Source organism: Zootoca vivipara, chromosome 1 (assembly GCF_963506605.1).
Source record: "Zootoca vivipara chromosome 1, rZooViv1.1, whole genome shotgun sequence".
In the NCBI taxonomy this organism is placed as follows: Eukaryota; Metazoa; Chordata; class Lepidosauria; order Squamata; family Lacertidae; genus Zootoca; species Zootoca vivipara.
Window position 1 is genome coordinate 39996364 of NC_083276.1, and position 23978 is coordinate 40020341.

Here is a 23978-nt window from a genome sequence, read left to right on the forward strand (position 1 = left end):
CCCACATTCATTTGCCTGTTTCGGTCACATTTTCTCTCTTTCCAGAAACCTGAGCTGGAAAATAGCTTTGGATGCATCCACACCACAGACTTAAACTTTGGGGATTGTAGTCCTGTATAGGTGGCAGGAACCTCTTAAAGCAGTTATCTCCAAACTCGGCCCTCCAGATGTTTTGGGACTACAATTCCCATCATCCCTGACCACTGGTCCTGTTGGCTAGGGATGATGGGAGTTGTAGTCCCAAGACATCTGGAGGGCCAAGTTTGGGGGTGCCTGTCTTAGAGCCTCCAAAGTTCTTTGCTGCAAGCAAACTATCAGAAGTGGTTTAACTTCGTGGTGTGAATGCACCCTTTTGATGTCTTCCTGCCTCTTTATCCTTGGGTGAATATGCCACCCCACCCTGCAGCAGCAGTCACTTTTGCCAAAGGTACCATCACTTGGCAAAGGAATTGCAGTGCTGGTGGAATTAGAGAACAGACCCAATCCCAGCCCTTGTTTGCCATCTCTCTTCTTCTTTCCTTGAAGACTATCATCTAGGCTATCCCCAGGTGGGGCAATTGAGAAGTGGGTATTAATTCTGCATAGCTAGGCTTATCCCAGCCCTTGACTTTCCATTACCGCTCCACATCTAATAGGGGTTCTGCAGTAACAGTGTTTTCTGTATAGCATTTGCAAGCATCATTCACTTCTGAGAACCGTTTTATAGAGGAACCTTTGTTCTGTAAAATCGTAGCTTCAATGCTAATTTTAGCTGCCGACTTCCACATTTATTTCTCCTCCCGTAATGTTCTTATGGGACCAAAATAATGTAATTAAAAAAGAAACATGTCTAGATCTTAAATCCTCTTTGAAGTTGATCATTTCAGTCCAGTGATTGCTAATAAGCACTGGAGCTCTTAATGGCTGCATAGATTTCTGTTTGTTTCAACACAGCAGGAATCTGATGCACATCTACAAACCAATGTGCAAAAAAATTGGGTTACCCAGTTTTGCACATTTGAATGTAGAAAGATCTCTGAATTCATGCAGAAGATGATCTTACAACATTCTTGAAATGTACCGATTTCAACAGTCCTAATAAATTCAACATCTTTTTTCTCCCCCTAGTATTTGACATGTCTGACTACTTCGAGATCTCAGACAGATAAACTTGCATTTGATGTGGGGCTACAAGAGAATGCAGCCGGTATGTATGTCCTCGAAGCTTCATCCCCATAATCTCAGATATAATATCATTTCAGGTTATTTTTTTCAGTGGGGCTGAAAACCTAAGGAAACCCCTAAAGAAACTCCTGATTTTTCTAGCTGCCAGGAATGGTAAAAACGGAGGGTCTGTTAAGCACTGTGAGAGGCCACAGTACATGGCTTGAACCTAGTGAGTCACAGGTTGTGCAGGCCTGCTCTGTGTTCTTCCACTTCTTAAGGAAGATTCTGTAACAGGAGATCTTGAACTGTAGTTGTGGAAAGAAAGAAAGAAAATAGGTGAGCATTAAGAAAAAAAATCACTTTCATTAGGCATTGCTGCACACGGAGAAAGCGTTAGAGAAAACAAAAGCCTACTGTGTGTGAAAGTGTAATTATAACCATTTTAAATATGTGTCACCCCCAGGCAGCAAAAAATTTGATCATATATAGGGCTCAGCCCTAAATACAATTGCTCAGCTCTTGTAGGATATGCATCGATTTCAGAAGCTCACAGTTATGTTTCAGTTTGACAGTATAGATCTCATTCAGCCAGGAGCCCTCAATAGAATGGCCATGTGGTGAGAAGCCTCTGCAGACCGTAGCAGCTATCACTTCTTCTTTTTTATTAAATAATTCTTATTCATTTTCAATAAAATCCTCCAATTAATGACAAATCCAATCCAATCATTCCAAATTACAACAACAATAATAGTCATAATAATAATAATAATAATAATAATAATAATAATAATACCAATTATATTCATTTATCACTTTTGATATTTACGTATAGCCATACCTCTCTCAGCACTGCTACCCAGCCACTCTCCATCTCCACAATCAGAGCAGCTGTATGCTTCTCACATACAGCTTGACCAAACTGCAGGAGGCAGTGCAAGACAGGAGTGCCTGGCGTGCTATGGTCCATGGGGTCACGAAGAGTCGGACACGACTAAACGACTAAACAACAACAACAACATGCTTCTCACCCGGATCACAGAGCAACAAACAACTGGGAACCCCCAGCTGGGACCCCCATCTCTCTTTCACCCTAGTGCCAGGTGCTTGGCACTGCTATGACAACAAGCCACTGCAGAGGACCACTAGGAAATATACTTTTCTTGTTAAGAGTATTGGCTTGGTGGTGGTGGTAGCAGCAGCGGCAGCAACAGAGAGGCAGGGCAAGAAGGGGCTGGGCATATGTCCCTGATTAGAGTGGAATAGGGGCCCTATCAATTTGGATTGCCTTGAACTAGACTGAGCTCTTTATCAGTTTAGACTTTTTCTGGACTTTTTTTTTTTAAGTGACAAGAAAATGCATTGGAAAGTATGAGGTAACAGTTCTTTGATGCAATGTCATATAACTTCCCTGCAAATTTTGTGCAAACCTATCTGGATGAATACTCAATAAATGGTCATTTGGAAGCAACCCATCTTCTGTACTATTGGAATCTTTTATTTTTATAAATATCCTATGACTGTTGTTATAAAGTGACCTGATAAATGCCCGTTGTTTATTGCATGTTAGAGCTAATGTAGGCACTTTATACACATTGTAGGTGAGGCATGCTGGTGGACCATACATCCTGCTTCTAAACAAAGGTCTGAAGGAGAAAAGGTACGAATTGGAGACGATCTTATCCTGGTTAGTGTGTCCTCCGAAAGGTACCTGGTAAGCATATAAAAATCCTCATGATGGCTTTAATGCGTGTCCATGTTTGCACTTTTCGTCCACGTCTCCTGCATTTTTCCAGCTCTGAACTGCATGTTTCCTGTGCATATGATTCTGTCCTCACAGAAATGGGGTCAGAGTGTTTCTCCTACAATAAACCTTACATACAACAATCCCCACCCATGTCCTAGTACATTTAAAGAAGTGTATTGGAAGAGTGGATGTTGGTGATGAACTGATGGGATGATGAAGTTGTCAAGTTTGGCTTCTGATAAAGGGACTGGTGGAGGAAATTTGTTGTTGTTGTTCATTTGAGAAAGAAAGAGGCCCTAATAACAAAGGACACCAAGTTAGAAAGTGGCAAGGAAGAAAAACAAATATAAGACTCCTGTTCAAGTCGATAATGGCAAGGTTTGTAATGAGGCACAGACTTTAGCATGAGAAAAAGATCAGCAATTGCTTACTTTTATGTACAGTCTTCTAAAAAAAGGCAAGTATTTAATTGATTTTTAAATATAGGACTGATTTATGATATATCTACATCTTTCAACTTTCTTTGAGAAAATATTTTCAAACAAATTAACATTATGCTCACTGAGAATTTTGTTTTTCTTTTCCAGCATCTCTCTGTAGCATATGGAAACATACAGGTGGATGCTTCCTTTATGCAAACACTATGGAATGTGCATCCCACTTGTTCAGGAAGTAGCATTGAAGAAGGTTTGTTGAATTATGTTTATCCTGCCAGTTAAAATGACTGTTTTAATTTGTAACTTTGCACAGTTTCCACTGCTAAAAGCACGATTGCTCTCCAAATTTTAATACCAGTGGGACAAGGGTGCCCATGAATTCCTAGGTAACCTCTGTACTGGCACAGTGTTTCTGTCCTCTTGGATTTCCAGTTCAATGGAGCAAGGCAGGACTCTGAATGCATCTTCCAGTTACTAACAGTTATACAGATGTGTATACATCTACTGAAGGGATGCAGGTGGCGCTGTGGTCTAAACCTCTGAGCCTCTTGGGCTTGCCAGTCGGAAGGTTGGCAGCAGGGCTGGCCCTACGGCCAGGCTGGGTGGCGCAGGGCGCCCGCCTGCCCGGGGGGCGCTGTGCAGCTGCGTCTGTCCGCCCACCGCGGAGCTGCACCCCCCCGGCAACCGCACTGTGCGCTGCGCCCGGCCGCCCGCCGGCCCCAGCCGCACAGCTCTGCCCACCCGCCGTGCTGGGAAATGGGGCGGGGGCGCTGGAGGGATCCGTCGCACCACGGCACCAGGGCGCCAAATATACTTAAGACAGCCCTGGTTGGCAGTTTGAATCCCTGCGACGGAGTGAGCTCTCGTTGCTCCATCCTAGCTCCTGCCAACCTAGCAGTTCGAAAGCATGCCAAATAGTACAAGTAGATAAATAGGTAACACCGCTACGGTGGGAAGGTAAATGGCGTTTCCATGACCTCTGGTTTCCATCACAGTGTTCTGTTGTGCCAGAAGCAGTTTAGTCATGCTGGCCACAAATGCCGGCTCCCTCGGCCTGAAAACGAGATGAGCTCCGCAACCCCATAGTCGCCTTGGGTTGGACTTAACCGTCCCGGGGTCCTTTACCTTTTTGACATTTGCTGAGTGGACCAGAATGGATATAGAATAGAGAGATGCTCTCTAGTATTTTCACCCAAGGACCCCATGTTGTGAAAATGTTTATCAGATCAGCATTTTAAAAGCCTCCCCCCCCCCCGTGCACGTGTGCGCGCGCACACACACACATTTTTAGCGAGGGACACTGAGCAGAGAACCAACATGAGAGTGAAGGAAAGAGGACTCACACAAGAATGGAAGCAGCCCCCCAAGGAGGGAATTTAGCAGAAAGCAAAGGACCCAGCTGGCACAGACCAGGCATTTCAGGTCTTGAGGGAGGGATGACTCCTCCCATGGAAGAGGGAGTGAAAGGTTTAAAACACTCTGTCAAGCCCAGTAGGGAGAGCCATCCTTTCCAGAGAATGTTTCCCAGCCTCACCTTCCAAGAGAAATTCACAGTTAGTCTACATTTCAATTTTCTCCCTGTTTATGTAAATAGGAGCTTGGATTTCAGGACGATAGAACCCTGGCATCTTTCTGTGAGAAGTGAAAACTGAGAACAGTTTCAAAGCATTTTGTTTTCAGCATTTTAGTAGCACTAGACATGGTGGATATTTTAAATGTCCCACTACTCCCATCCTATTATCTGAGCCATTTTTAACACCAGCGCCGTTTTAAATATAACTTGAGTTGTGTGCAGGTGTAGATTTTCTGCACTTCTGGGTGAATCACTAACTAGTGATTGGGGAAAAGGAGTGTGGGTGGTTCACAATTGCTCCCAGCACTTTGCATGTCGGCATGCGACATTTAAATAATACTTTTTGATGCCAATGAATGGAAACAGGGAAAGAATGGAAAGACGAAAGAAATGCAAGCTAATTCACAGAAAGGTATCATTACTCAGCAACAAGACTTCATTAATGTCATAATTACGTTCAGTACAGAGGTTTCATAAGCCGTCAGTCACATCCTGATAGCACACAAAAAGCAACCCACTGGTACCTTTTTATCATAGTATGGCATTGCAGCTTTGTTTGGAGCAATTTCGATGTTGGCCTGCAGGAAGCACCATGAATATTCTTAGGGAGGGAGAGAAACCAAGAAATGTGCAAAAAACTAGACGGGAAGAGATCATACTCCCTGATTGCTATAAAAAGTCCTGCTTTCATTTAAATAGGGTATATACATTGGGGAAATTCCCGATAGAACATATTTTTTTAAAAAAAATACTCTAAAAAAGATACTTTATCCACAGTGCTGATACTTTTATCAGTTTTTCTGCATCCACATAGAAGAGTTTTATTTTAAGTGCATGAGGCAGCCCACACCATTCTAGACCCCACACAAGCTTTTCTAATGGAGCCAACATGGTTTCTTACCCTTTGCAAACCTGCCAGCATGACTGGCTGGAGCTGATGGGAATTGTAGTCCAAAACATCTGAAAGGCACCAAGTTGGCAAAGTCTGGCTTTGGGAAAACAGCCATACCCAGGAGCCAGGGGGGGAATCAGCTATTAAAACCATGAGTCTTTGGCCGTTCAAAATCCCCTGATCGTTGATTTAAGTAGCATTAGGCTTGAATCCAGAATTATTTCAGCTATTTGGTGTTGAAATATGCAAGTGCCTAACACCTTCAAGTGGTATTTCCTATGTAATTGTCTTAAAATAAATATTAATTTGATGGTTATTCAGCAAGTGAGTTTAGGACAGTTCATATAGAGATGCCGGTGAACAATTGCCCCTACTTTCCCCTACCCCCAAGTGATAAAGTACCTTCATTTTGTCTCTCTGTGTTAAATGGTTTGGAAAGTTGCCTTCCATTAAAATCTAAATTATAGAATAGCCAGGTTGTTTACCCTTTCCCAAACAAATGTTACCACTGTGTAGTATTGATTTTTCTGTAAATGATTCCTCTTGTGAAAGGGGGTGACTTTACTTATCAATCTTGCCTCCCCTGGCACATTTCAGTAATTTGGATACTTATGCTATTATATGCTAACCTTTTCTTTTCCTGCAGAATTATTAACCTATAGTAAGAATAATTCTAGATGTTTTAGTGTTCGATCATCTGACCAACTTGTCTTTTTCTGCGTTGTTTTTTAAACGAGGCTTTTATTCTAGAGAAAGAGAGTTTGCCTACCAATTTATTCTTAGCCCTAGTCAAGAACCCAACCCATGGTTTCTTTAAAACAAAAGACATTTAATATCAGCCACAGTTTCTCGGGCTGGGATTAGATCTGAAGGAGACTGTTGTTTGGTCTGCATTTTTGAGTGAAGCAACCTAATTCACACTTCCCAGGCTAATACAAGGTGTAGAACGTAACTATCCTTAGGATTTTGTTCTTCTCTGAATTTTGTGCTACAATTCTTGTCTCAAGGAGAATGCTAAAATGTGTCAAAATACATATTTAGGCTAAAATACTTTTAGAAATGCATATATGTAGATAAAATATGAATTTGAATAGATAGTTTGTAATAAAAACATGTTTTTAAATAAGAATTGTTGTATGGATTTTTCATTTAAAAAATCCATAGACCAATGTTGAAATGGGACAAAATAGACTTATTAATGAACACATATGAATTTGAGATGGATCAGTAATAATTATTCCATCTCTAGGTTGGGTGAAATGGCAGCTGGAGGTTTACTTTAATAAATGGAAATGGAAAACTTCCAAACAGTTGCACCAAGAAGAGAGAAGCTCATTGCAACTTGTTCTCAACAGTTTAAACAATGGTTTACTGTGACATTTGTACATCTCTAGTGACTTACTTGAGGTTGGCTGGTGTCACTAGGCGGGGTGGGGGAATCTGAACCAAGAACGGGGAATCTGAACCAAGAATGGGGTGGGGGAATCTGAACCAAGAACTATATTCCCTTTCAAATATATGAAAGGATGTCATATGGAGGAGGGAGAAAGATTGTTTTCTGCTGCTCCAGAGAAGCGGACACAGAGCAATGGATTCAAACTTCAACAAAGAAGATTCCACCTAAACATTAGGAAGAACTTCCTGACAGTAAGAGCTGTTCGGCAGTGGAATTTGCTACCAAGGAGTGTGGTGGAGTCTCCTTCTTTGGAGGTCTTTAAGCAGAGGCTCGACAGGCATATGTCAAGAATGCTTTGATGGTGTTTCCTGCTTGGCAGGGGGTTGGACTGGATGGCCCTTGTGGTCTCTTCCAACTCTACGATTCTATGATTCTATGACTCTTTTAGCCACTATGCTACACATTAAGATTTACATATCTGCTTTCAGATTTTAAGATTCCCAGGCACCTGTTAGTTAATATTCTGCCGAAATTAATGAGGAATATTCTTCTTTTCAAGGATACTTACTTGGTGGGCATGTATTACGTTTGTTTCACGGCCACGATGAGTGTTTAACAATTCCATCTGCAGAACAGAATGATTCACCACACAAGTGAGTTATGATGTATATTTAATACACTTTCCATTTTAAATTTCGCATTGTTTTATTGCTGAAAATCCCAAAGTGCCTTCATAGTTAGAGAGGGAGAGGGTGGGGGTGGGGGAGAGAAAGAGTGCTTGTTCAGCAGCACTCCAAAATATCTGCTGTTTTTACCCAGTGCATGGAAAATGTGCCAGATTTTCACTGCAGTTATATCCTTGCAGTACTATTCAGGCTGGATGCAGAGGGGAAAAAAGGAAGAATTGCCATAGCGCCGTAGGCATATTTACAACTCACTAGAAAGATAAGATGCTATGATTTTGTCAAGGTATAAGTTGCATTAAGGAACGTAAAAATGACTCACACCCCAAACACATTTGCTCAGCAGTAAATGCCATATTATTCAAAGTTAAGAGCCTCGTTCTATCTCCAGGCAGGCATTGCTGCTATTGTATCTATATCAGGGCAGCTGCTAGACCAGCATACTTCCAAAGGGGAGAGAGAATGGAGACATTCCATCATCATGCGCCTGAGTGTGGGGCTCTTAGGGCTATTGAGATACTGTACGTACATGCACCTCGTGCTAGTATAAAGATGCTGCTTTTGTAATGTTTATTCTTTACAGCAGGCATTAGTATCAGGTTTCAGTTTATTAGATTGTAGTCCTACCTCTTGCTAAACTTGGCTGCATGTTGCCTGGTCCAATATGACATCTCCACAGTGCTTATGAGCTTAACAGCGCATACCTGCCTTTTTTTGAGTTGCTATTTTGTTAATGTTGTTAATAATGTTTTATAGATTCTAAACGCCATATTGATTTGTTAATCATCTAATAAAACTTTTGCTGTAATTGTGATGTCTAGGTTATTTTTAGTTGCTGATTTGTTAACAGTGTTGTATAGTTTGCTCGTTATATGATTTATGTTGTATTTGTGGTGTTCTATTACATTATTAGGGACCCAGGTGGCGCTGTGGGTTAAACCACAGAGTCTAGGGCTTGCTGATCAAAAGGTCGGCGGTTCGAATCCCTGCAACGGGGTGAGCTCCCATTGCTTGGTCCCAGCTCCTGCCAACCTAGCAGTTCAAAAGCATGTCAAAGTGCAAGTAGATAAATAGGGACCACTCCAGCGGGAAGGTAAACGCCGTTTCCGTGTGCTACTCTGGTTCGCCAGAAGCAGCTTTGTCATGCTGGCCACATGACCCGGAAGCTATCTGCGGACAAACGCTGGCTCCCTCGGCCTATAGAGCGAGATGAGCGCCGCAACCCCAGAGTCGGACACGACTGGACCTGATGGTCAGGGGGCCCTTTACCTTTATTACATTATTGTTATTTATTGTTTGTAAGCCACTTTGAAGTTCATTTGCATGAAAAGCAGCATAGTAATACAACCAAATAATCAATGTGCTGCAAACTCCGAAACTTGTGACAAAAGAGGCAACAAGTAGACCAACGAATGATAAAGGCATAAATACATAAATCCATAAAGCATAACAACAAAGCATGGTGCAAAACCACAATGTATTATTTAGAATAAGGTTCCTAACATCATAATCTCTATAAACAAAGCGAGTACTATAGTCTCTTAATAATAACTGAAATAATGTTCATCTGGCAATGCAGTCTTTGAAATGCCTGTCGATGCCTGTCGATACACGTGAATTGGTGCCAAGGTGATCGTAAGGACAGTGATCCGAATAATAACACCGTTTTGACTTAATCTTCCTCAGCGTTAACTACAAAAAATAATAATGTCAGGGACGAGAACCCGCATGAACATGAGTCCTGATGACCAAAATCATTCACAAAACATACATGATAAGATTGAATCAATTCCATTAAATTAAACAAAACAAATGCATACCTCAGCAATGAACAAAGTGAACTTCTAAGGAGCAGTGGTCATAAGCCTATGTAACCACTGCTACCTGTACTAGGAAACCCAAGGTCTAATAAACCCAATCCTGACCCCAGGTGACTCTCATTCTGATCATGGAAGCAAACACCATTTAAAGATACAGGACAACTACAATAATGGTTAAATAAATACAACCAAACAAATCAATCAAATCACAACCATTAAGTGCAAACTCAATGTTTTTCTCACTTGAGGTAAATTATACCTACTGATTTCAGGCAGCTGTAGCTCAAAATTCTACCACTCAAAATTCTACCACTGCTAATGGTGACCCTTGATACGTATTTTTCCTTCTTCTAGAGAACTTTGTTGAAATGGTTCTCCCAATTTCTGTGCCCACAAATAGAGGTTTGAGAGGCCACAAAACTAGAACCCTTAAGAGTGCCCTCAGGCCGTTCTCAGATCATAGGGGTGCCTCAAAGACAACCTGCCTCTCCCTACTCCCTCCCACATACCAACTAACAATCTTCCTTGCTCTGCTCAGTATTCATAACTGCGGTTTTTACTCTAACACAATTTTCATTTGCCTGATCCTTCTCTCCCCCTACCTCAGTGTTCTTGGCTGCTTATGAAGCAGAAACAGCTTTTTCCACTCCTGCAATTCTTCAGGACACCTGGGCTTAATTCCAGACAGCTGGTTGGGGAACAGAGCCAAACTGCCTCAGCATTTCTCCCAGACTCATCTAAGTCCCATTGATTCAACTGAAATTGGAATATAGGTGTCTACAAGTGAATGGAACTATTTGCAAAATCTATTTTTTTGAAATAAAAATACCTATTTTTTTTGCAGGCGGTTGTTTTTTGAAGCAGGGGGAGCTGGTGTCCGTGCAAGGTCACTGTGGAGAGTTGAACCCCTTCGGATAAGGTAATTTAAAAAACAAACAAACAAACAAAAAACGTAGTATCTCTCTGCTAAAAAAATTTGAAACAGCTTCTGTTGTTAGTTCTGTCTTGTTAAATGGCAGAGTTAAACACTTTTGTGTTATATACTGAATTTATATTTTCGTAATAATAAATGAAATCAGTATTACCATTAGGGTAAAAGGAGATAAACTATGAACAATAAGGCATTTCGGTTTTTGAATTAAGATCTAAGAAAAAGTGGGAAGGCAGGAGACATGCACAAGAAAAAGAAATGCATTTGAATTAATTTTCAACCATGTAAATAGAGCTGGTGATATTGATTGTACAAGAGTGCCCCTGAGGAAGAACTCGGTTTGAAATGAGATTCAGCAGAGTTAAACATTTTTATTTTAGTGAGTTAAACATGCATTTAATTCTCTCATAGCAATCTGTGGGTGCTAAAACTGTGTAATTATTACTGGATCGTGGCATAAATACCTTCATTCTGACGGACTCAGACCATGAAATTAATATTTTCAATCTATTTTTTAGCTGGAGTGGAAGTAACATCCGCTGGGGCCAGCCTTTTCGCCTTCGACATATTACAACAGGGCAGTTTTTGGCCCTAACTGAAGACCTGGGTCTTGTCTTGTTAGACAAAGAAAAAGCTGACACAAAATCAACTTCCTTTTGCTTTAGAGCATCAAAAGTAAGTCCGTTTTCTACATCAAATGGTTACAAAAATCCACACATTTTATCTGAATAAATATTATCACATAAGCACTTCATAAAGCCATAATGCCAATGGTCAAGATTCACTGGGGGGAAAGGGAGATTTGGAATTGGGCAGCAGAAAGGGAAACCATAGGCAAGGGGGGAGGTCATGTTCAACCCCTCTCAGATTTAAAATAAAAAAATTCATTCAGTAGCACCTTAAAGACCAAGGGATGGGGAGGGGAGGGGGGATCACTCAGAAGGGTGGTGGAAGTGGGTGATTGACTGACTGATAGCTGTTGATGACCGAAAACGACTATTTCTGAAATTCTTTTGATAAATGGACATAAATCTGACATCAGGAACCAGAAGACAGAAAAACCAGTAGGAGAACACTTCAATCTCCCAGGACATTCTATACAAGATCTCAAAGTAGCTGTCTTACTACAAAAGAATTTCAGAAATAGACTGGAAAGAGAAGTTGCTGAATTACAACTTATCACCAAGCTCAAAACCATGGAGGGACCTGGTTTGAACAGAGATATCGGATTCTTATCTCATTATACATGATAAGCGATCTTCAGCCATCTCAACCCTTGCTTTTTCATGCAAAACCATTTGCAGTCGTTTTCGGTCATCAACAGCTACCGTATCAGTCAGTCAATCACCCACTTCCACCACCCTTCTGAGTGATCCCCCCTCCCCTCCCCATCCCCACCCCTTCTCTACATAAGTGCCTGGGGACTTCTATTTCACTGTATCTGAAGAAGTGTGCATGCACACGAAAGCTCATACCAAAATAAAAACTTAGTTGGTCTTTAAGGTGCTACTGAAGGAATTTTTTTATTTTACTTCGACCCAGACCAACACGGCTACCTACCTGTAACCCTCTCAGATTTGTTCTCATTTTTCTCTTTAAATTGGGACCTCAACATCCCTATCTTTATAATGTTTGGGGTGGACCTTGCATTCACAGAGGCTTCCCACAGCCACATTGGTGGGTAGTGCCCAAAGGGATTTAAAAAACAGCTTTTGCTTTCTTACAAGAAATAATAAAAATGTTGAAAGCCGACCAGAATAAAAATGGGAAGCACAAGACTTGATCTGCCTCTGTAAAACACTGTTTGGAACAAGAGGTGGCTACTAATAGTGAACTGGCCAGCTCAGTGACCTGCTTTTCTTCTCTATGATGTGCAGCTGTAAGGCTTGTTTACCTCACTGCCCAACATGGAGGGTGATATCAAGAGGCAGAGGGACAAGGCAGCCGGGAGGTCAGCATGATACGGGCACAGCTTTTGGCATACCAGATTTAAAATATGCTTTAAAGTATGCTGAATTGACTTCGTAATGAGGAGCCAATCTAATTGTACTCTGTGCTGAGTGCTGAGAAGAAGCAAAAAATCACTTCACTTTCAAAATGTGACGTGGAAAATATTCCACTTCACTTCAGACAGAGTTTTGTAGTCTTTGCAAATATTCTTCAAATTTTTGTTCTGACTGCAAACATTCACACAGCAATCTCCAACAGCTTGTGATGGCATAGTATAACAGCATCCCTAAGGAGTGTATTGAAATTTCATTTCATTTTATCTGAGGATGACAGTGTTATCTCCTTAGTCTTAAATTGACAATGAGATGTGACAGCTATAATCCACACAAGTGACAAAGAGAATTAAGACAACAATTATTAAATTGTCTTCTTTTGTAATGCATTTCTTTTTTTTCTAGAAAAGCTTAATCTCCCCCCTTTTTTTCACTCACACAATTGCCTTTGGGTAGAATTACCTTTGGGTTGTATCAAGTAACTGAAGGCATGTGTTGAAGGCAACTCACACAATGACCCCTCTTTCCCTCAGCTCTGCTTATGCAAGTTTCTTTTGTTCAGGAGGGGGGACCATGCCTCAAGGGAGACTTTTCAGGGGCCCGCAGAGCGAGTGGAGGGGAAGATCAATTACGCAAGCTACTCATGCAACCATTTAATTCAACCTTTTGAGTGCAATTTAGCAAAAGGTAGCCGTGCCTTCTCGGTCCAGTAGAAATCAAGGGATCATTGACACACAAATAACTGCTTCTGCCCTACTGATTTAAACAGGACTTGAACATCACAGTCTCTCCCTAGACTGCTCCCTTTAACCGCAGTGACCAGGAAGGAAAAAGGTTTTATTAAGTAATTCCTGTTCTTCAAAGTGAATCATACGCTGAGAAAAAAAAATACTCTTGTTCCCACTGTTCAGTTCTATTGTTGTTGTTTAGTCGTTTAGTCGTGTCCGACTCTTCGTGACCCCATGGACCATAGCACGCCAGGCACTCCTGTCTTCCACTGCCTCCCGCAGTTTGGTCAAACTCATGTTCGTAGCTTCGAAAACACTGTCCAACCATCTTGTCCTCTGTCGTCCCCTTCTCCTAGTGCCCTCAATCTTTCCCAACATCAGGGTCTTTTCCAAGGATTCTTCTCTTCTCATGAGGTGGCCAAAGTATTGGAGCCTCAGCTTCAGGATCTGTCCTTCCAGTGAGCACTCAGGGCTGATTTCCTTCAGAATGGATAGGTTTGATCTTCTTGCAGTCCATGGGACTCTCAAGAGTCTCCTCCAGCACCATAATTCAAAAGCATCAATTCTTCGGCGATCAGCCTTCTTTATGGTCCAGCTCTCACTTCCATACATCACTACTGGGAAAACCATAGCTTTAACATTACGGACCTTTGTAGGCAAGGTGATGTCTCTGCTTTTTAACATGCTGTCTAGGTTTGTCATTGCTTTTCTCCCAAGAAGCAGGCGTCTTTTAATTTCGTGACTGCTGTCACCATCTGCAGTGATCAAGGAGCCCAAGAAAGTAAAATCTCTCACTGCCTCCATTTCTTCCCCTTCTATTTGCCAGGAGGTGATGGGACCAGTGGCCATGTTCTTGGTTTTTTTGATGTTGAGCTTCAGACCATATTTCACGCTCTCCTTTCACCCTCATTAAAAGGTTCTTTAATTCCTCCTCACTTTCTGCCATCAATGTTGTGTCATCTGCATATCTGAGATTGTTGATATTTCTTCTGGCAATCTTAATTCCGGCTTGGGATTCATCTAGTGCAGCCTTTCACATGATGAATTCTGCATATAAGTTAAATAAGCAGGGAGACAATATACAACCTTGTCGTACTCCTTTCCCAATTTTGAACCAATCAGTTGTTCCGTATCCAGTTCTAACTGTAGCTTCTTGTCCCACATAGAGATTTCTCAGGAGACAGATGAGGTGATCAGGCACTCCCATTTCTTTAAGAACTTGCCATAGTTTGCTGTGGTCAACACAGTCAAAGGCTTTTGCATAGTCAATGAAGCAGAAGTAGACATTTTTCTGGAACTCTCTAGCTTTCTCCATAATCCAGCGCATGTTTGCTATTTGGTCTCTGGTTCCTCTGCCCCTTTGAAATCCAGCTTGCACTTCTGGGAGTTCTCGGTCCACATACTGCCTAAGCCTGCCTTGTAGAATTTTAAGCATAACCTTGCTAGCGTGTGAAATGAGGGCAAATGAGGGCCCCTTGTCGTGGCGAAGGGGCTTGAATAACTTAGAGAAGCTATGAGCTATGCCATGCAGGGCCACCCAAGATGGACAGGTCATAGTGGAGAGTTTTGACTAAACGTGATCCACCTGGAGAAGGAACTGGCAAGCCACTCCAGTATCCCTGCCAAGAAAACTCCATGGACAAAGACAACAGGCATATCAGTTCTATACTGCTAACATTAAATGGCTTTTAAAGAACATCTAGCATGTTGCAGAAACAATTTCCATGGTTATAGTTACTTTTAGCTGCCTGTCAACTTTGGCAATTATAAATCAAATCTCTGAATGTCACATGACATTTGGGACACTGTGTTTCCTGTTTAATTCAGAAGTGTATGACTATCCTCCATACCTTTCTAGTTCACAATCTAATCTAATGCATGCTTACTCCAATGTATTCTTCAGCAACGATAAAAAAAAATGCATTTTGCCTTTTTATGCTTTTGTTTGTGAAGTTGTGAAATATCCTAGATTTTAAAACGCTTGTGCCTTCCAGATTATGTGTTCCTTACGTTCATCTAAACACCCCCCCCCCAATGTTTTTTCTTCTTCTGTGACATGAAGGAAAAACTGGATTCTGCTCACAAACGTGACATAGATGGCATGGGAGTTCCTGAAATAAAGTACGGTGATTCTGTTTGTTTTGTGCAACATGTAACCAGCACTTTGTGGCTCACTTACAAAGCACAGGATGCTAAAACAACCCGTTTAGGACCACTAAAAAGAAAGGTAAATATTGTATTGTGCTTTCTTTTCTTTTCTAAAACACACTCTTCCAAATTAGAGATGTTGAATAATGCCATAATTCTTTGGAGATAAGGATTGGAGAAACATAAGCCTTTAAGATGTGGTGAATATGTCCACCATTTTTATGTTTTGATAAGTGCTCCAGCAGCAAGGTGTCTGCGTGCATGAATGCCCAGGGACCCATGTGGCTGGATGCCCAAATGTGAGGTGCAGGGAGTTCTTTGTGTAGTTCTGCTGCACTGTAGAGCTGCTACACAGCAGGGGATTTTGCAGGTGGAGCTTTTGGGTGCTGGGTCCACTTGTCTCCTAACATGCTTGTATTGATGTAGTAGTATCTGTACTTTGCCTTCTGCTAATGAAACAACCCCTGTGTTGCAGACTTGAGTCAAAATACCAAAAAAAGAGAGGCAACACGTCGACCAATTCCAACGGGCGAAATATATATCTATTTTTATCTTTATAAACTATAACGACATGTGATGACAGTGACCCCTGCACAGGGGTTACATATGTGTATGTTCAGTTTCTGTTAATTGGTTAATTGGTTCTCATGGGAAACTTACAGATTCTTGCGTCATACAATTAACTCAAGGCAGTGTCAATTTACTCTTGGCAGAAAGCCAAGGTCTGCCTGACCTGGAAACTACTCTCTCTGATTGGTTAACGACCAGCACTGAACTCTGTTATCTAGGAATGCTAGCACAGTTGGTTTTTGTTTAGGTGTTAGGAGTAGAAGTGCTGTGTATATGGTTGGAGAGAGAGAGAGAGAAAGGATTTACTTTGCTTTGCTTTGTATGCAGAAACTCTGCTGCTTTTATTTTCTTTTAATAAATCCTGTAAATAGTTATTCTGCGTCTAGCCGACTAGTCATTTCCACCTCAACTAGCTTCTGCGCTGTGCAGGAAAACTCTGCTATGTTTGGGCTAAAGCCACTAGAGCTATGCCTGACACTAAGAGTGTATGACCCCTGTTCCGCGGATTGCATACAAACACTAAGTTAAAAAACTGAAGAAGACCAAACCGGAACAGTATGATTACCTTGGATCACTGTCATCGCATGTCGTTATAGTTTATAAAGATAAAAATAGATATATATTTCGCCCGTTGGAATTGGTCGACGTGTTGCCTCTTTTTTTTGGTATTCTGCATGTTACTAGCGTGGTGCCAGGATCAAAATATTTGATTCCAGTGCAATTTAAGTATGTGCCTCTGTGCATCAGCATGCACCCATGGGCTCCCTTCTGTAGAAATCCTTGACAAATGTTCAACGAATTGCATGTGCACAGCTGAGCCTTCCTACAAAGTCCAAGGGCAGCAGCTGCCTTATTTCCTTCAGCCTTGTAAGTTGGTTTTTAAACTGTGTTTGGAACGCCCACTCATTCCTTATTTTATTTTTTTTAACCAGAGGCATTAGATCTTAAAATACCAAGTGGAAATAGGGAAAGGAAATGCTTTGTTCCTTCTTCTGAGACACATCTCAGTTATTAAAACAACTGAAATAGTATATTATTCTTTATTTAGTGGATGTATATGACCGTATCTCATTTTTAAATTAGTGTAAGTTTTGGAATGAAGATGGTAGGCTTTAGATCTAAGATACCACCCTGATCAACATTTTGGCTGCATTCAGACATGATACTCCCTGACTATGGTTTGGAATATGAGGAATGAGCCCACATGCTCATGCCCAGATTAATAGGAAACTTCCCAGTCGGTAAAATAACTGTCTAGTGTGCTTTATGATTTTTGGAAACTGTGGTTTGAGAAATCCCTCCAAAGTAGGATTGTAAATGATGATTGGATGCTGGTTTAGAGGGATTTCTCAAGCCATTATTTACCTGTTTGGACGTTACAATGAACCGAAGTTTGATAAATATGGAAGTGTTCTATTTAGTCGGTGTACAACAGGAAGAAAGAGTGCTCATGGGTGGATGCCCACAGCTTTTTTCCATTCCTCTAAGCCAGGCATGGCCAAACTTGGCCCTCCAGCTGTTTTGGGACTACAACTCCCATTATCCCTAGCTAACAGGACCAGTGGTCAGGGATGATGGGAATTGTAGTCCCTAAACAGCTGAGGGCCAAGTTTGGCCATACCTGCTCTAAGCAATGGAGAACGAATTCGTTTTTCTCAGTTTCCCCACTTTTCTCAACTAACCATTCCAACTTGTTATTTAGTGTTCAAGCTAAATATATTATCCGTATTATTTAATATAATATGAATATTATATTGTATGCATCTGTATCAGGACTGGTACTACTCATTCCCCACCCTCCCTCATAACATCAGTTTATCATTCCTTTGGCAAGGTACATAGCTGTTAAGAGCAGGAAGGACAAAATATGCTCAGTGTGTCATTTCCATTATTATAGGTTATATTACACCAAGAAGGACACATGGATGATGGTCTCACATTACAACGGTGTCAACATGAAGAATCCCAGGCTGCTCGAATCATTCGCAACACAACAAGATTATTTAGTCAGTTTATAAGGTATAGCACACCATCTCAGCTGTAATGCTGTTCCACAGTGGCATCTGCATAATTCTGTTTGCTCATATTCATCTCTTGTTATTCTAAGCTCCCCCCTCTCTGTTTTCTTCCCACTCTGAATTTAGAACAGGGGTGAGGAACCTTTTTGGCCAGATCCTTATCAGTTCCCACCCCCATGGGACATCTTGGACAGATAGATGGGACAACCACCCCTGTAAATCGCATAATGTCATTGTGACATCAAATGATTGGCCGAGGTGTTGTCCTGCCCACCTGTCAAAAGTCCCTCAAGTGGCACTTCCCAAGCCCCACAACTAGGATTGGCAAAACTGCTTTCACAGGGATGGATTGTGTGGTTGAGTTGCCCCTAAGGAAACTCTGTCATGCAGCCAATTCAGCAGGCTTGAACTGATGAGCAGTTACTGGTTTTATTTTTGGGGTTGTTTTTTTTTTTGCAGGAATTGGCTGTGATCCAGTTTCTTGTGGAGAACTTAGCCACACAGAGACTTAACTTTTTTTTTTGCTTATTCTGCAAAGCACGATGTATATTGATAGTGTCTCCTCTGTCCACAGATTTGAGTTACAAGCTACTTTGAAGTAGAGAGAATAAAAAAAAAATGTGTGGCACCTTAAAAGTGAACAAACTGATGATGGTGTATAAGCTTTCATGAACACATGACGTGTAATCATAAATTCACTTGCATAGATTCACACGGCTGGGACAGATATAGAGGAGAGTGGGGTCAAACTGGTAATTAAAATGCAAAAAGAACGGACAGTGGTCATTACTTTGAAGCAAAATAATTACAGCGAGCAAGACAGTGCTGGTAATAATACAAACATCCTGGCATTGGTAAGCTTATTAACACATGTAAGAGAGATTCTTTAGGCAATCTTTTTTCCATCCAAATGAATTGTGCTTCAGGGTCCATCCTTTTCACCATGCAATAAGCCATTTTGCCCCCTTTTCTTTGTATTTTGAATGCAATGATCCCTGTATAAAGCACATTTTTCTGAAGGATGGTGAGGTGCTTTTCTGATGCCTGAGTCTCTGGTCAACCATCCCATATGAATGTTAAAGGTAAAGGGACCCCTGACCATTAGGTCCAGTCGTGGCCGACTCTGGGGTTGTGGCGCTCATCTCGCATTATTGGCCGAGGGAGTCGTCGTACAGCTTCCAGGTCATGTGGCCAGCATGACAAAGCTGCTTCTGGCAAACCAGAGCAGCACATGGAAACGCCATTTACCTTCCCACTGTGGTGGTACCTATTTATCTACTTGTACTTTGACATGGTTTCAAACTGCTAGGTGGGCAGGAGCTGGGACCGAGCAATGGGAGCTCACCCTGTCGCAGGGATTTGAACCGCCGAGCTTCTGATTGGCAAGCCCTAGGCTCTGTGGTTTAACCCACAGCGCCACCTACGTCCCACTCATATGAAAGTTACACTCTCCCTTTTTAGACTACCTAATACTCTGGAAAGAGTATTTCACCCAGTATTTCACTTAAAAATGGAAACAATGTTATAATTATTATTGTTTTGGTTAGTACTGATCGTAATTAATTCTAATTTACTTATATTGCCTATTGATTCTTAGTGGAAACAGCAGAACTTCAACTCCTATCACTCTGCCTATTGAAGAGGTACTTCAGACTCTGCAAGACTTGATAACATATTTTCTGCCTCCAGAAGAAGAGTTAGAGCATGAAGATAAACAAAACAAGCTTCGTTCACTCAAGAACAGACAGAATCTATTCAAGGAAGAGGTTAGAAAAGCTTCAGAGTGTTTTTACTGCAATCCTGTCAAATGACCAAGTCATCTCTGCAGATCAACCAAGGCTTCAACAAGAGTATCAGCCGTAGAAGCTGGAAAATATCCCAGGGGTCCATTGGCCTCTGGGGACAGACCATCCTACTATGTTTATTCACCCTTGCAGAGTTAAACACACAGTTCAGCTGTGGAATTCACTACCCCAAGTTGTAACGATGGCCAGCAGTTTGGATTGCTTGGACAGGGGATTATACAAATTCATGGAGAATAGGACTATAGATGGCTGCTAGCCATGGTTGTCTCCATATTACCTGCAGTTTCAAAGATAGTAAGCCTCTGAATACCAGTTGCTGGGGAAACAAGTGTGGAGATGCTGTTGTGCTCATGCCCTACTTGTGAATGTCTGGTAGGCAACTGGTTGGCCACTGCAAGAACAGAACGCTTGACTAGATGGGCATTTTGCCTGATCCCTTAGGGATCTTTCTATATCCTTAGAGGAAAATGCTCACTCTGATTCTAAATCTCAACAGAAAGACCTGGAACTAATATAGTAATTCCTCTTTCCACTGATGTCAGTGAGAGGGACAATTAACAAAGCAAAACGGAGGTACACTAAAAGGGAAAGAGTTTTTGCCCAACGCCATCTAAGACAGGCATAGGCAAACTCAGCCCTCCAGATGTTTTGGGACTACAACTCCCATCACCCCTGACCACTGGTCCTGTTAGCTAGGGATGATGGGAGTTGTAGTCCCAAAACATCAGGAGGGCCGAGTTTGCCTATGCTTGATCTAAGGCAGGCATCCCCAAACTGCGGCCCTCCAGATGTTTTGGCCTACAACTCCCATGATCCCTAGCTAACAGGACCAGTGGTCGGGGAAGATGGGAATTGTAGTCCAAAACATCTGGAGGGCTAAAGTTTGGGGATGCCTGATCTAAGGATTACTTGGTTAAAGTGTTTTATTTAACACAAATTTTTAATATGCCTCATTACTTAATTGTTCTGAGATTTCTAGTAGTTCAGCAAAAAGGTACTTTGTAAATTTAGGGTGTCTGAAAATACTTGATTTACAGAATATTGACCTCTAAATAGTGATTAGCAAGAGATTTTTTTTTAAAAGTCCATTTATAGCTCAGATTAACCAATATGGAAATCATAAAAAGGTGGTTGGTCATGCTCCATCTGTCATGTAGGATGTGATCATCACAGGCACAATGGACCTCTTTTAACGTCCTCCTCCCTGTCTTGGTAGCCCTTGACTGCTCATATGTATTGCTTAGAATGCTCCTGGCCATTACCCAGAAGAACCAAGCAAGGTTTCCACAGAGCAATGAAATAATCTTGCTCCTTATGTTCAGGCTGCTCATTTTCTAAGGACTCATCTACACTTCCATTTATACCTTGGCTTTCCCCCAGGAATACCCACGGTTTAGCACTGAATCAGAACAAACAGCGACCAGCTTTTCTACGGATTACCATTTGTTCTGATTTAGTGCTAAAGAGTGGGCTTTCCAGGGGGAAATGGTGGGGCAAAGGCAAAACTGCTTGGACCCATGCTTTCTAGGTACAGGCCAAGGGAAAATGTGGACAAGCTCTCTGCCTGGGAGCATGAAGCCAGGCCACTATATATGTCACTGCAAAGAAGGAACAGGCAAGTAGGGGGCCAAATGAGATACTGGCTACATCCCTACCAGTCTTTTAAAACACTATTATAACATTATTGGGAAATTCTGGGAACTTGTGGTTTAAAGCACTATTATACCATGTTAACAGTCATGGGGAATTCTGGTAACTGCAGTTTGTTTAGGGTGCTGACCTCACAGAGCTACAATTCCCAGCACCTTAAACAAACTGCAGTTACCAGAATTCCCCATGACTGTTAACATGGTATAATAGTGCTTTAAAAATGTATGCTGTGGATGTCAAAGATCTTTGATCTGACCCTCTGGCATCTTTTTCTTTGCTGAAAATCAGCCATGTGTTCATGATTAGCTGTTCCTCCTACACTCTTTCCTTTATTTAACACACACTGAGCTGCCATTAGCAATATAAGAGAGATTATATGTGGCACTATAAATGGCATACAGAAGTCTTCCCAATTCAGGTCACCGTTGAGTATGTTACTTTGGGGAAGGGAAGAATCATATATGCCCAGTAATTTTTTTTAAAAGCTCCATATTGTACTTGAAACACGAAGGAATAAATTTTCACATATGCACATATATTTTTATCTGACATCTTTACAGGGCATGCTGGCACTGGTTTTGAACTGCATTGATCGTTTAAACGTCTACTATAGCACTGCTCACTTTACAGGGATTGGTAGAGAAGAAAATGGTGCAGCATGGAAAGAAATTCTGAACCTTCTTTACAAATTGCTAGGTGAGTTCTGCAGCTGGAGAGAGAGAGAGAGAGAGAGAGAGAGAGAGAGAGAGAGAGAGAGAGAGAGAGAGAGAGAGAGAGAGAGAGAGAGAGAGAGACTTGTGGACTTCCCATAATAATTTGGTTGGCTAGTATGGTACACAGGCTGTCTCATTAGATGGGTCTGATCCATCAGGAGTCTTACGGTAGGATGATTTCCCCTATTAACAACTAACCTAAGTATATTATTTACTTTATGTTGATGTATGCTATATGGCACAGAGGCGCTAACGGACAGTTTAATACAAATACATTCAATGCAATATGAAGAGCTTCATAATCTTCATTTCAGAAATGGCCCACAAGCTTGTTTAAAGGTAAAGGTACCCCTGACCATTAAGTCCAGTCGCAGACGACTCTGGGGTTGCGGCACTCGTCTCGCTCTATAGGCCGAGGGAGCCAGCGTTTGTCCGCAGACAGCTTCCGGGTCATGTGGCCAGCATGACTAAGCCGCTTCTGGTGAGCCAGAGCAGCACACGGAAATGCCGTTTACCTTCCCACCAGAGCGGTACCTATTTATCTACTTGTACTTTGACATGGTTTCGAACTCCTAGGTGGGCAGGAGCTGGAACCGAACAACGGGAACTCACCCCATCGTGGGGATTCAAATTGCTGACCTTCTGATCGGCAAGTCCTAGGCTCAGTGGTTTAGACCACAGCACCACCCACATCCCACAAGCTTGTTTCTCAGATCCTAATTATTAGTCACGAAGAGTCGGACACGACTAAACGACTAAACAACAACAATTATTCTAACATGTAATTAAATATATTGTAATGTTGTTTGGCATCTCAAAGAGTCTGTTCCACAAATCACTGGGCTATGCCTACGTTTTATTGGGAAAGTGTCCCTTGCTTGTAAGATTCCAAAAGAATTTACTTGTGTATAGAGAGAGTCGAGGAAGGGACATGAAAACAACTGAAGGCCCCTGCACCCAAATTGTAAGAAAACTCACAAGACCATAATGTTGTGTGCTGGCTCATTAGGAAATCAAAAACACTTAATGCCCTGTTTTCACTTGAATTCTGGTGACATTTCCTGAGCAGTTCTGCCACCATCCTCACACTGAAGTTTTCCATCAGTCGTGGCTATGATAGATAGCAGACTGTTGCGGAGCAGGGATTAACTTCGCTTGTTTATCTCAGCCTTCTGAAGACTACTGACCTTTCCATGTACAGCTGCTGCTGCTGCTGCAGAATAGTAATTATGTATTCTATAGTGCCTTTAAATTAGTGGGTGGACTTAAGGGCCACTCTTTAGCATTCTGTCAGCCTCCTTGCAGCTGTGGAAAATCCTCCCACTAGGAAATGTGAGAAAATTAGAGGCAGCTTTAGAAGTGTCCTCTCCCCCTCATAGCAAAGATCTTGGCTTTATTTAAACTGTTAATTAGCAGTGGTTGTGCATATATATATATAATAAACTATTGCCTATAAGGCTATAACATATAGCGGTGAAAAATAGCAGTACTGGATCAGTGCTGTGGCCCAGTCTCCTTCACTGAGAAGTCATTTCCCCATTTAATCTAAAAATACAAACCTTTCAAAAATTGCTGTTATTTAATCATTGATTGATTAAAGGACTAGAAGAGCTTACAGTGTTTTCCGTTATCAATGTATATATAAAAATTGTGCTTTAGACATCAGGCAATGTAAGCAGTACAGTGGTACCTCGGTTTATGAACACAATTGGTTCTGGAAG

At 41.6% G+C, this 23978-nt stretch overlaps 1 protein-coding gene across 2 annotated transcripts in view; it reads left to right on the top strand.

Moving 5' to 3' along the window:
* RYR3 (ryanodine receptor 3) overlaps positions 1–23978 on the top strand; it is a 264337-nt gene that overhangs the window by 77708 nt on the left and 162651 nt on the right. For both annotated transcript variants that reach the window (XM_060273292.1, XM_035110794.2), the window contains exons 5-14: positions 1108–1186; positions 2745–2857; positions 3478–3577; positions 7748–7841; positions 10536–10610; positions 11141–11297; positions 15416–15580; positions 17969–18090; positions 19687–19855; positions 22105–22240. In XM_060273292.1, the coding sequence (XP_060129275.1) occupies positions 1108–1186; positions 2745–2857; positions 3478–3577; positions 7748–7841; positions 10536–10610; positions 11141–11297; positions 15416–15580; positions 17969–18090; positions 19687–19855; positions 22105–22240 (1210 nt within the window). The remainder of the gene's footprint in view (positions 1–1107; positions 1187–2744; positions 2858–3477; positions 3578–7747; positions 7842–10535; positions 10611–11140; positions 11298–15415; positions 15581–17968; positions 18091–19686; positions 19856–22104; positions 22241–23978) is intronic.